The following is a 14,183-nucleotide window of genomic DNA, read 5'->3' as shown; positions in this document are numbered from 1 at the left end:
GAGTGTCTAACCACTGCGCCACCTCGCTCGGTTGCCTGTTTGGCCAGGCGGTCAACATGTTCATTGCTCGGTATCCCAACATGGCCTTGGGTCCAAAGGAAGGTCACTGAGCGTCCACTCCTGTAGAGAGCATAAAAAGAGACTGCCGGATTAACAATACCAAAGGATGCCCAGGGAAGCACTGGTCGAGGGCTTGTAGGCTGCTTAAGGGTTCACTACTAATGACGTAGGACTCACCAGAGCAGGAGCGGATATGTTCAAGAGCGCGATAGATGGCAACCAGCTCTGCAGTTAATACGCTGCAGCTAACCAGCAAGGAGCGTTGTTGTGTATGATCAACGTGAGCGTAATCGAAATCAGGGTCGCTTTGGATAGTTGGGATGAAATCATCTTTCAAAACCTTCAAGTACCGTTCGCTAGTCATTGTGCCATCAAGGAATATCGCACCGATTATTCCGTATTTGTATATTGCACTCCACACAGTCACCAGTTGAGGGTAAAGAGACTTCTCGATCGCAAAATGAGGATTTTCAGTTCACCAAACGCGCCAGTTTTGCTTATTGAGGAACCCATCCAAATGAAAGTGGGCTTTTTCGCTAAACCAAACCATACAGCGCTTACTAATTCCCATAAAGCCCCGTGGCCTGCAGCGCAGCTTGAACGTCCTACCGCAAGCCGTTAAGAAGTTAGACGATTTTATTTCGTATACTTCAATTATTGTCATCCTGTACCTGACTCCCAGGCTATTGTGATCTCATTCGACAAATTCTCGCCCACAAATACAAAACTTAACAAAAAACATTGATGCTGCCTAACTGTTCCGTCGCCATTTTTAGACGAGTGGCAGACATCTACTGTTACATTCGCAGCCAAGACACCTTCTGAAGTGACGCTAGAACTTTCGTCTCCTACACGGCTGTTGTTTATACTTCAAGGATCTTAAGGCCGAAACTCACCACGACATAGAATTGCAGTTTGGAATTACACACAAGCAATGCTAATGGAACGGAGACACATGGCGTAAAATTAAAAAAAATGGTAGCGCAGCCCAGTAATAAAGTAGGAGTATCGTGGGGTAATTCGTTGCAACAATAATCCATGCTGAGCTGGCGGAAGTGTAGGAAAACAATGCACCATTATATGACACAGTGGTTTTCTGACGCAGAGGCTACTATTGGTATCGGATAAGTCTGAAAGACGAAGAATCGCGTAAAACTCAGCTACTTGTCTCCGTCCACGAAACACAGAAGGAAAAAGATACCGGCGCTCAAGTTGATCACGAACCCTTCCAGAAGGGTTTCGACACTGTTCTGTACTTTCACTGAACGAATAAAATACGAGCGTATATAATATCGGACCGGTTTTGTGGCTGGTCTGGAGAGTTCCTAGTAAACAATTCCTACCCGTTTTTCAAGTAACACATCCTAATCAATGATCAGGTCAAAAGAGAGTATAATGCTCGTTTGTACAGAGTAAGTCTCAACCAAGTTAAACTTGTAAGTTGATGAACAATTAAATGAATTAAGATTACACTGAACCACTGGAAAGGTATCTCTTAGCAGTCAGTTAAATCCAAAATAAAGACTCTCAGATCAACACGAAATAAAATATTAAAGATAAAATAGTCACTGATAATCAGATGGCTGTGAAAAGCCACCCCGAAAAGGTGGGTCGGTTGCATTAGTAACCAACCTTATAATCGCAATTGAAAAACCACTGAACATTTATTTACGGTTTAAATTACAGAGTAACATCAATTAAAAATCAAAATTGCAAAGGAATGCCAGACATTCATAATACAGTACCCACATCATAAATCATATCTCAACAGGCTGGCGGAATACAGGATAAGTAAAAATGAAGGAGTCATCAAATTACACTCACAAACAAATTCGTACTAACAATTTACACACACACAGAAGAAACCAAATTTATACACGATGGTCCACAGACTAAGCAGTTTACCGGTTAACCGTGAGCTTAGTAACTCGCATAGAAATTCTCCACTTGGGAAGTACGAAAGATGCGGAAACATTGAGGATGGAAGCAATTGGCACACGATCTGAAATTCAGGCTGAAGAACGAACTTAAATAAACGATAATTTTGAGCTGAAGGAACCATTGGGGACAATCACATCCATCGATGTTCGTAATGCAAATGCCAAATTGATACTGACTGAAAGAATCCTCAGGAAATGTAGTACATCCACATCGGTGGTATGTTACAAAACCCTCGTTCGACCAAAGTGAATACTGCTGGTCAGTCTTGAATCCATACCAGGTAGGTAATGTATCCGGTTCTACGGAGGTATCCACTAAAGAGGCAGGTAGTCACAATAACACAAGTTTATTTTCCTAACACAATGTTAACAAAATCATCAAAGTATTATGGAGGCAAAATTGCTTTAAGTACTAAATGAAACGAAATTCTTTCGCGAACGAACAAACAAACAACAGTTCTTCAATGAAAAACAAACTTAGAGTTCCTAAATCCTAAACAAAAATAACTGAGTTTCTGATCATGTGGAATTAATCACTGCACTCTTTAAAGAGCAGCCAAATCTTAAAATCTGAATGAAGTTAAATCCAACACAAAGAAGTTCCCTCAGTGCTTGGATTATGAAAATAAAGTGCATATTCTAGTTTAAGTAGCGACAACAAAACACTTTCAACATATTTTTCAGTCGTAAAGCACAGGAAAGTACCGATGGTCCAACAGTTTAGGAAAAGTCCGGCAAGGATAGAAGCGCAAAGTAATGTCTTGGCACTATTTCGTCGGTGAAGATTTGCTGATGACATTGCAACCTCGGTAAAAATGAAGCAGAATTGCAGGATATGTTGATTGCAGTGAAGAGTCTAATGACTACAGAATATAAAAGCACTCCGTCTTCAGACCACGAATGGCCCATCGGGACCATCCGACCGCCGTGTCATCCTCAGCTGAGTATGCAGATAGGAGGGGCGTGTGGTCAGCACACCGCTCTCCTGGTCGTTATGATGGTTTTCTTTGACCGGAGCCGCTACTATTCGGTCGAGTAGCTCCTCAATTGGCATCACCAGGCTGAGTACAGCCCGAAAAAATGGCAACAGCGCATAGCTGGCCAGATGGTCACCCATCCAAGTGCCGACCACGCCCAACACCGCTTAACTTCGGTGATTTGACGGGAAAAGATGTATCCACTGTGGCAAGGCCGTTGCCCCTACAGAATATAGATGTAGAGTAAATCGATGAAAGACGAAAGTAGTGAGAAGCGGCAGAAATAAGAACAGCGAGAAGACGAGGTTAAGGAATTTTTCTACCTAAGCAGCAAAAGAGCCATGACAGACGGAGCAAGGAGGACAGAAATAGCAAAGTTGCACTGGCGAGAAGGGCATTCCTGAATAAGAAAATTATACTAGTATTAAACATACAATAGGACATAATTTGAGGACGAAATTTTGGATAATGTACGTTTGGAGGACAGGACTGTATGGTAGCGAAACACGGACCTTGGGAAAATAGGAATAGAAGAGAATCGAAGGACTTGACATGTGGTGCTACAAAACAGTGTTGAACATTACGTGGACTGAGAAGATAAGTGATGAACAGGTTCACCGCAGAATCGGCGAGGGAAAGAATATATGGCAAACACTGACAAGAAGAAGGGACTGGGTGATACATTTGTTATCACATCGGATCATGAGATTAAGGAGTAACTTCCATGATACTAGAGGGAGCCGTAGAGTGTAAAAATTTTACAGGAAGACAAAGACTGGGACACATACAGCAAAACATTGAGGATGTAGGTTGCAAGTGCTACTCTGAGATGAGAAGGCTCGTGGCGGGCTGCATCAAACTAGTCAGAAGCATCGATAGTCATACAGCCTCGAAAGGTCCGGTGAGGATAGAAGCACAAGTAAAGTCTTGGCACTATCTTTTCGGTGAAGAAAAAACTGTAGAAATTATACCAGGTCGCAACTAGCACATTGCCGATGACACTTAAAGTCCAGACGGAGGAGACGGTGTGCTGTCGCGGACGATGGTGGAGGAGTCCAAAGGGGAACCTAGTGGAGACCTTCTGGTTGGTTGCTCGGTACAAAGGAACTGCTCCGCTAACCTCGCGATCCGGCCTTAATAGCTGCCTTTAGTAAGGGATTAATGCAAGTCCAATTTAGTCACTTGACCCTGCAGAGGCAGGAAGAGAGTGGTATGTGAACGACAACCACCTTTGCCATGAACGCCGCGTCCTGCTCTGGGAGTAACTCTGCCGTTGCCACCTGTCGGTCTGGCCGCGCCATCTGTTCCGTAGTGACGGAGCTCGCGGCAACCCAAACGACTTAGAAGATGTGCGGGGTGCCGTCTGCGCCTGAAGTCTAGAGCGCCACATCACAACGGTTGGTACACTGAAGCGCCAAAGAAACTCGTATAGGCATGCGTATTCGATTACACAGATGTGTAAACAGGCAAAATACGGTGCTGCGGTCTACAACGCCTATATAAGACAACAAGTTTTTGGCGCAGTTACTAGATCGGTTACTGCTGCTGCAATGGCAGGTTATCAAGATTTAAGTGAGTTCTATCGTGGAGTTATAGTTGGGGCACGAGCGACGGGACACAGCATCTCCGAGGTAACGATGAAGTGGGGATTTTCCCGAACGACCATTTCACGAGTGTAGCATGACTATTAGGAATCTGGTAAAACATCAAATCTTTGACATATCTACGGCCAGAAAAAGATCCTGCAAGACCGGGATCATGGACAACTGAACATAATCGTCCAACGTGACAGAAGTGCAACCCTTCCGTAAACTGCTGCAGATTTCAATGCTGGGCCATCGACAAGTATCAGCGTGCGACCTATACAACGAAATATCATCGATACGGGCTTTGGGAGCTGAGGGTCCACTTGTGTACCCTTAACGACTGCACGACACAATGCTTTACGCCTCGCCTGGGACCCACGACATCGACATTGGACCGTTGATGACTGGAAACATGTTGCCTCGTCGGAGGAATCTCGTTCTAAATTGTACTAGGGTCACTCCAAAAGATATTTACCCTATTTTTGTAAAAATAGTTTTCATTCTACATGTGCGAAAGTTTTACAGTGTGTAGTTACATCCTTCCCGCTTGTTTTCAAACTTAGTTCAACCTGTTCCCGTGAGTGGCGCCGGCACAGCAGGTCTTCAAGATGGCTGCTACACTTGACGTTCGTCAGAAGCAACGTGCTGTCATAGAATTCCTGTGCTGTGAAAACGAGACAGTGGGAAACATCCACAACAGGTTGAAAAAGGTGTACGGAGATGCTGCTGTCGATCGCAGTACAGTTAGTCGGTGGGCAAGCAGGCTACGCGATGAAAGCGGGCACGGCAATATTGAGGATTGTCCTCGCAGCGGCAGGCCTCGCACTGCACACACTCCAGACAATGTGCAGAGAGTTAACGAATTGGTGACTGCTGACAGACGCATCACAGTGAACGAATTGTCACGCTCCGTTGGGATAGGGGAAGGAAGTGTTTGCAGAATACTGAAAGTGTTGGCGTTAAAAAAGGTTTGTGACAGGTGTGTTCTCAGGATGTTGACAGTGGCTCACAAAGAAACAAGAAAAACGGTATGCAGCGAACTTTTGGAACAGTATGAGAATGGTGGAGATGAATTTCTTGGAAAAATTGTGACAGGTAATGAAACATGGCTCCATCATTTTTCACCAGAGACGAAGAGGCAATCAATGGAGTGGCATCACGCAAATTCACCCAAGGAAAAAAAATTCAAAATCACCCCTCCTGTTGGAAAAGTTATAGCTACGGTGTTTTTCGATTCCGGAGGACTCTTGCTTGTGGACATCATGCCAAGTGGAATCACCATAAATTCTGATGCATATGTGACGACACTGAAGAAACTTCAAGCTCGACTGAGTCGTGTTCGACCACATCGGCATAAGCAGGATGTTTTGCTGTTGCACGACAATGTACGGCCACGAGTCAGTCAAAAAACCATGGAAGCGATGACAAAACTCGGATGGACAACACTGAAACACCCCCCTTACAGTCCCGACCTGGCTCCATGTGACTATCATCTCTTTGGGAAACTGGAAGACAAGGTTTGAAGATGATGACTCCCATGTGCACGCTGCCAAACATGGGCTCCAACAGGTTGGTCCAAAATTTTACTGTGCGGGAATACAGGCGCTGGTTCCAAGATGGCGTAAGGCAGTTGAGAGGGATGGACATTATGTGGAAAAATGAAAATATTGTTCCTAAAGGACGTATCTACACACTGTAACACTTTCAAACATGTAGAATAAAAGATGTATTTTTAAAAAAATAGTGTGCATTTGTTTTGCAGTGACCCTCGTATCGAGTGGATGGACTTGTATGGTTATGAAGACAACTCATGAACCCATGGACCCTGCATGTCAGCAGTGGACTGTTGAAGCTGGTGGAGGCTCTATAATGGTGTGATGTGTGAGTGCAGTTGGAGTGATATAGATACGTCTAGATATAACTTTGGCAGCGGCCACGTCCGTAAACATCCTGTCTGATCAGCTGCATCCATTCATGTCCATTGTGCACTCCAACGGACTTGGGCAATTCCAGCAGGACAATGCGATCACCCCCCACACATCCAGTATTGCTGCAGAGTGGCTCCAGGAACACTTCGGCTCGCCACTAAACTCCCCAGACATGAACGTTAGCCGGCCGCGGTGGCCGTGCGGTTCTAGGCGCTTCAGTCCGGAACCGCGAGACTGCTACGGTCGCAGGTTCGAATCCTGCCTCGGGCATGGATGTGTGTGACGTCCTTAGGTTAGTTAGGTTTAAGTAGTTCTAAGTTCTAGGGGACTGATGACCTCAGATGTTAAGTCCCATCGTGCTCGGAGCCATTTTGAACCATGAACGTTACTGAGCATATCTGGGATGGTTTGAAAAGTGCTGTTCGGAAGAGATCTCCACGCCCTCATGGTGTTACGGATTTATGGACAGCCCTGCAGGATTCATGGTGTCAGTTCCCTCCAGCACTATTTCAGACATTAGTCGATTCCACGCCAAGTCGTGTTGCGGCACTTCTCCGTGCTCGCGGAGACCTACACGATATTAGGCAGGTATACCAGTTTCATTGGCTCTTCGGTGTAGAATAAACAGAGAATCCCAAAGGAGAGCAGCACATTCCTTCACAGATTTGTTTGGTAGGCGCGAAAGCCCAACGGAGATGATCATCCAACTCCAGTGGCAGACGCTGCATGAGAGGCATGGCACATAACCGTGTCATGTAATTCTGAAGTTACGAGAACATTTGTTACTAGAACAGGTAATCTATATATTGAAACTTCCTGGCAGATTAAAACTGTGTGCCGGACCGAGACTCCAACTCGGGACCTTTCCCTTTCGAGGGCAAGTGCTCTACCACCTAAGCTACCCAAGCACGACTCACGCCTCGTCCTCACAGCTTTGCTTCTGCCAGTACCTCGTCTCCTACCTTCCAAACTTTACAGAAGCTCTCCTGCGAAACTTGCAGAACTAGCACTCCTGAAAGAAAGGATGTTGCGGAGACATGGCTTAGCCACAGCCTGGGGGATGTTTCCAGAATGAGATTTTCACTCTGTATCGGAGTGTGCGCTGGTATGAAACTTCCTGGCAGATTAAAACTGTGTGCCGGACCGAGACTCGAACTCGGGACCTTTGCCATTCGCGGGCAAGTGCTCTACCAACTGAGTTACCCAAGCACGACTCACGCCCCAGATTATGCTTGGAAGAGGCAAACCGTCACAGGAACATGCTACCGAAACCTCATGACGAAGTTACCGAACACTGTGAGGACAAAGTGTTGGGGAAATCTGTCCGTGGGGAAGCTTTTGGTACACGACAGTTCCCTACTTCAGTTTGCACAGGACACAGTAACACACTATACAATGAAGGCCGTCGTAGCTGGATGCTTTAGTTGCTGGAGAATCTCCCGGGCTGTACGGCCGTGGTCGAAGAAACTTCTCAGTTCTTAACGTTTCGTCCAGAGCTACGCTGAACACTTTCTGAGGTGCTCCTGCCCACGCTGAGTCTTGTCGGCTAAAGAGTCGGATATCGGAGAGTGACATAAATACTGTGCAAAGTGGGCGCGGTCGAGTTTACACGTGATCAGCAGAGACAATCTTTGCCAAACTTAACTATCCATTGTCGGCTGTCAAGGAGAAAAATCTACCGAGTCCCTGTCCATACATCACAGAGTTTCATGACTCCTTCCTTTTTGCTGATATTGTCACTGTGCTTACACATTTCTTCGGCTTCTCTATACTGTCGTGGATAATAGTTTATTACAGTAGACAAAATTTTGGTCTTGGAAAACATCATTTGCTGACTGAGGAGAATGCTCTGCTACAGCAGATTTTTCCGGTTTCCCTAGTCGGCAAATACTTTTATTAACTTCTCATGGTTGGGATTCACGGTCATATAATATTTCTTAAAAGACATCATAGTCGCCATTGACTGTATAAAATATTTATTGTTACTGTTGCAGTTTCGGCCTTATGTCCATTTTCAAGTAACACTGCAAAGTTACATTCTGTCAGAATATAAAACTACACTCCTGGAAATTGAAATAAGAACACCGTGAATTCATTGTCCCAGGAAGGGGAAACTTTATTGACACATTCCTGGGGTCAGATACATCACATGATCACACTGACAGAACCACAGGCACATAGACACAGGCAACAGAGCATGCACAATGTCGGCACTAGTACAGTGTATATCCACCTTTCCAAGCATTGCAGGCTGCTATTCTCCCATGGAGACGATCGTAGAGATGCTGGATGTAGTCCTGTGGAACGGCTTGCCATGCCATTTCCACCTGGCGCCTCAGTTGGACCAGCGTTCGTGCTGGACGTGCAGACCGCGTGAGACGACGCTTCATCCAGTCCCAAACATGCTCAATGGGGGACAGATCCGGAGATCTTGCTGGCCAGGGTAGTTGACTTACACCTTCTAGAGCACGTTGGGTGGCACGGGATACATGCGGGCGTGCATTGTCCTGTTGGAACAGCAAGGTCCCTTGCCGGTCTAGGAATGGTAGACGGTTTGGATGTACCGTGCACTATTCAGTGTCCCCTCGACGATCACCAGTGGCGTACGGCCAGTGTAGGAGATCGCTCCCCACACCATGATGCCGGGTGTTGGCCCTGTGTGCCTCGGTCGTATGCAGTCCTGATTGTGGCGCTCACCTGCACGGCGCCAAACACGCATACGACCATCATTGGCACCAAGGCAGAAGCGACTCTCATCGCTGAAGACGACACGTCTCCATTCGTCCCTCCATTCACGCCTGTCGCGACACCACTGGAGGCGGGCTGCACGATGTTGGGGCGTGAGCGGAAGACGGCCTAACGGTGTGCGGGACCGTAGCCCAGCTTCATGGAGTCGGTTGCGAATGGTCCTCGCCGATACCCCAGGAGCAACAGTGTCCCTAATTTGCTGGGAAGTGGCGGTGCGGTCCCCTACGGCACTGCGTAGGATCCTACGGTCTTGGCGTGCATCCGTGCGTCGCTGCGGTCCGGTTCTAGGTCGACGGGCACGTGCACCTTCCGCCGACCACTGGCGACAACATCGATGTACTGTGGAGACCTCACGCCCCACGTGTTGAGCAATTCGGCGGTACGTCCACCCGGCCTCCCGCATGCCCACTATACGCCCTCGCTCAAAGTCCGTCAACTGCACATACGGTTCACGTCCACGCTGTCGCGGCATGCTACCAGTGTTAAAGACTGCGACGGAGCTCCGTATGCCACGGCAAACTGGCTGACACTGACGGCGGCGGTGCACAAATGCTGCGCAGCTAGCGCCATTCGACGGCCAACACCGCGGTTCCTGGTGTGTCCGCTGTGCCGTGCGTGTGATCATTGCTTGTACAGCCCTCTCGCAGTGTCCGGAGCAAGTATGGTGGGTCTGACACACCGGTGTCAATGTGTTCTTTTTTCCATTTCCAGGAGTGTATCTGACGTGAGTACGTGTCGTCGTCAAAATGCAGCCTTTTGGCTATGAGAGTCCCACAAGACCTGATGAGTACGACACTTACTACATCGTAGTATGGTGTTCAATATATACTGAACTGTCGTTGTTACCATCGTAGCGACTTAGCTCCACATGTTGTCAGTGCACCTGAATCTGTATGTGTGATAGACTATTAGAACGATGGTAACATCGACAGTTCAGTGTATATTTAACAACATATTACGATGTAATAAGTGTCGTACTGATCAGATCTTGTGGGACCCTCATAGCCAAAAAGGCTGCATTTTGACGATGTCAGATAGTTTTATATTCTGACAGAAAGTAACTTTGCAGTGTTACTTGAATATGGCCATAAGGCCGAAATTTCAACAGTAACAATAAATATTTTATACAGTCAACGGCGACTATGATGTCTTTTAAGAAATAATTTTATGTTCAGTCTTGTATTCACACATTTCTCGGTGATTCTAACGTACACTCTTCCACAAGTGGCTCCGAGCACTATGGGACTTAACATCTGAGGTCATCAGTCCCCTCGAACTTAGAACTACGTAAACCTAACTAACCTAAGGACATCACACACAGCCATGCTCGAGGCAGGATTCGAACCTGCGACCGTAGCGGTCGCGCGGTTCCAGACTGAAGCGCCTAGAACCGCTCGGCCTACTTTCCACACGTACACAGAATCTTATATACTCCGCTTTCTCACAGAAGAGGGCATTTGTCCTTTCAGATAGGTGTGCTTGACAAATTTTTTTTGTTGGTCCAAAAACCTATCTGATGTCACGTTTCCGTAAAATCTTGCCGATCTGATCAGTTATTTGTTTGATAAAAGGGTGAGAACCTTTCTTTAATTTTTTTATTTAACACGTTTAGTTCCGCAGGACCAAACTGAGGAGAAAATCTGTAAGATCATGGAACCTGTCAGTACATGAAATTACAAAGTAATAACAGATAAAATAAAATGTTTATGAACCCAAAAAAGACAAGTCATAAGTTTATGTAAACGCAATCAACAATATAACACAGAAAGCGGCTTAATTTTTCAAGGAACTCCTCGATAGAATAGGAGTGAGTCATGAGGAAACTGATCAGTTTCGATTTGAAAGCGCGTGGATTGCTGCTATTTGTGGTAGCTTATTGAAAATGGATGCAGCAATATACTGCACACCTTTCTACACAACAGTCAAGGAAGTGCGATTCGAATGCGGATTGGATTTTTGCCTGGTATTAACTGAGTGAAAGCTGCGAATTCTTGGAAATAAGTTTATATTGTTAACAAGAAACGACAGTAAAAATGGATATATTGAGGCCAATGTCATAATACCCAGACTAGTGAACAAGGTTCGACAAGAGGTTCGCAAATTTACACCACTGAGCGCCCAAACTACCCGTTTCTGAGCCAAAAATATCCTTTGAGAATGGGAAGACTTACTCCAAAATATAATATCACGCGACATAAGCGAATGAAAATAAGCAAAGTAGATTACTTTTCGTGTCGAACTATCACTTACTTCAGATACCGTTCGAATAGAGAAAATGGCAGCATTAAGTCTTTGAAGAATATCCTGAACGTGGGCTTTTCCACGACAGTTTACTACCTATCTGAACACATGCAAATTTGAACTGTTCAGTTTCACTAACCATATGCTCGTTCTGTGAAATTAAAACGTCGGATTTTGTTGAACTGTGCCGTAGAAAATGTAAAAAAAATGAATGTTACTGTGGTTTAGCGTTAATTTATTTTCTACAAGCCATGAACTTATGTCATGAATAGCACTATTTGAAACAGTGCCAATGTTGTGCACAACATCCTTTACTACCAAGCTAATGTCATCAGCAAACACAAATATTTTAGAATCGCCTGTAATACTAGAGGACATATAATTTCTATCAAAAAGGATCCCTGGGGCACCCCCCCCCCCCCCCCCATTTGACTGCGCCTCACTCATAGCCGTTCTCAACACTGAGGAAATGTCCTTTTGCAGATTCTGTGGGTAAGTTTTTATCCTTGGCAGGCGACAACTGATATTTAAGTTTTCTCTGACAAAATTATCTTCGCTGATCATCTGTAAATTCGACAACGCCCACTTTACGTAGTATTCATGTCGCTCTCAGATGTTCGACTCGTCAATCGGCAAGACTCAATGTCGCCAGCTGCATCTCCGAAGGTGTCCAGCGCACGTTTGGACGAAAAGCCAGGAGCCGAAAAGTTTCGTCGACCACGGCCAGACAGTCTGGAAGATGTCACCAACAGTCACAAATGCTGCTTCTTTGGCCCATCAGATTTTGCCTCGCCTGTATTCTACTGACATAACATCCAATGAGTTCTTTCTCTTTCCTTTGATGAAAAAACCATCTCACAGCAAGCATTTCAAGAACGACAACGAAATTATTTTCGAGGCTGTACGCTTCCTGAAGAGCGCAAATGCAAACTTCCACAACCAAAGTCTGCGCCAAGTCAACCATCATAGGTAAAAAATGTGTCGTATTGAAAGGTGAATGTGTGGAGGAATACGAACACCAACATTCATGGCTGCTTTTGATTTCTTTGAGGTGATAACTGAAACTTCCTGAGAACCCCTTGAATTTGGTTAAAACTGCTCCAGTTATTGAGATCAACTGTACAGCATACATGTATTTTCATTTATGTAGAGTGACAGTAAATTAGTACCTTTTTATTCCTTCCAGAGAGTTACAGCGACGCAATTCTTAGGCTCTGGGGCTATGACCCATATCCTCCCTCTGAGGAGAGTGGCAAACCATATGGAAAGGACGCAGCGAATACCACGGACGGTGGGCCAGCGAACTCTAGCTATGCAGCCAACACCACAGATGGCGAGCAGACAAACTCTAGCTACGCAGCAAACACCACAGGTGGCGAGCAGGCAAACTCTAGCTACGCAGGCAACACCACAGGTGGTGAGCCAACAAACTCAAGCTATGCAGCCGAAACCACAGACGCTACACCCACAAACTCAAGCTATGCAGCCAACACCACCGAAGCTACGCCAACAAACTCAACCCAAGCTGGCTCTAAAGGTGCGTCCACAGAATGCGTTTTTTCATTCAACTTTGTGCGTGCACTTGGACTTCTAACAGAGCAAGCATGCGTATGTATTTGTGCATACGAAATTTGTTCAACATGGAGAGTATGCATCAGAACGCATTGCTTCCCATGCTTGTTAGAAGTCTCTCGCACTGTAGATGAAAGGCAGTTGGCGTCCAGTGTGTTCAGTTGTGCCGTAAATTCAGATTACGCTTTAGGGTGATTTATTTACAGTTATGTATGGTGACTCCAAAGAAAACACGATGAAGTTTATAGACGGTTACAGATACAGAACGCCATTTCTATAGATAATTTGAATTAAAATTTGAGATATAATGGTCTGAGCGCCAAGTATTAACTCGACTTTGGCGGGTACTAAAAATAAGATAAAAGTAGATATTGTAAACAGTCACTTACATCCCGAAACAGGAAAACAGGGAAGAAGACGCTTAGAAATTTATGAGAAATCCACATGGATACTGTAGACAAACATTCACACTATTGCGACATAATGTAACAGCAGTTGGGAAGCCTGATACAAGAACAAAAGAAAAGTATGGGATAGGTGGAACTCCTCAACGAACAACTAGCAACGAAGGGCAGTGAGGATACAAACAACACATAGTTCCGCACTGTCGCCTGATAAACAAAGTAAGAGCCTACGGAATATCAGACCAGCTGTGTGGCTGAATTGAAGAGCTTTTAGCAAACAGAACACAGCATGTTGTTATCAATGGAGAGACGTCTACAGACGTTAAAGTAACCTCTGGCGCGCCACAGGGGAGTGTTATGGGACCATTGCTTTTCACAATATATATAAATGACCTAGTAGATAGTGTCGGAAGTTCCATGCGGCTTTTCGCGGATGATGCTGTAGTATACAGAGAAGTTGCAGCATTAGAAAATTGTAGCGAAATGCAGGAAGATCTGCAGCGGATAGGCACTTGGTGCAGGGAGTGGCAACTGACCCTTAACATAGACAAATGTAATGTATTGCGAATACATAGAAAGAAGGATCCTTTATTGTATGATTATATGATAGCGGAACAAACACTGGTAGCAGTTACTTCTGTAAAATATCTGGGAGTATGCGTGCGGAACGATTTGAAGTGGAATGATCATATAAAATTAATTGTTGGTAAGGCGGGTACCAGGTTGA

At 45.4% G+C, this 14,183-nt stretch overlaps 1 protein-coding gene across 1 annotated transcript in view; it reads left to right on the top strand.

The window, feature by feature from the left end:
- LOC124550972 overlaps positions 1–14,183 on the top strand; it is a 60,549-nt gene that overhangs the window by 25,333 nt on the left and 21,033 nt on the right. The window contains exon 5 of the mRNA XM_047125792.1: positions 12,667–13,017. Coding sequence (XP_046981748.1) covers positions 12,667–13,017 — 351 coding nt within the window. The remainder of the gene's footprint in view (positions 1–12,666; positions 13,018–14,183) is intronic.

This window comes from Schistocerca americana, chromosome 9 (genome assembly GCF_021461395.2).
Source record: "Schistocerca americana isolate TAMUIC-IGC-003095 chromosome 9, iqSchAmer2.1, whole genome shotgun sequence".
Taxonomy (NCBI): Eukaryota; Metazoa; Arthropoda; class Insecta; order Orthoptera; family Acrididae; genus Schistocerca; species Schistocerca americana.
The sequence above is the reverse complement of the archived record's forward strand: the minus strand, read 5'-3'. Positions and strand labels throughout refer to the sequence as shown.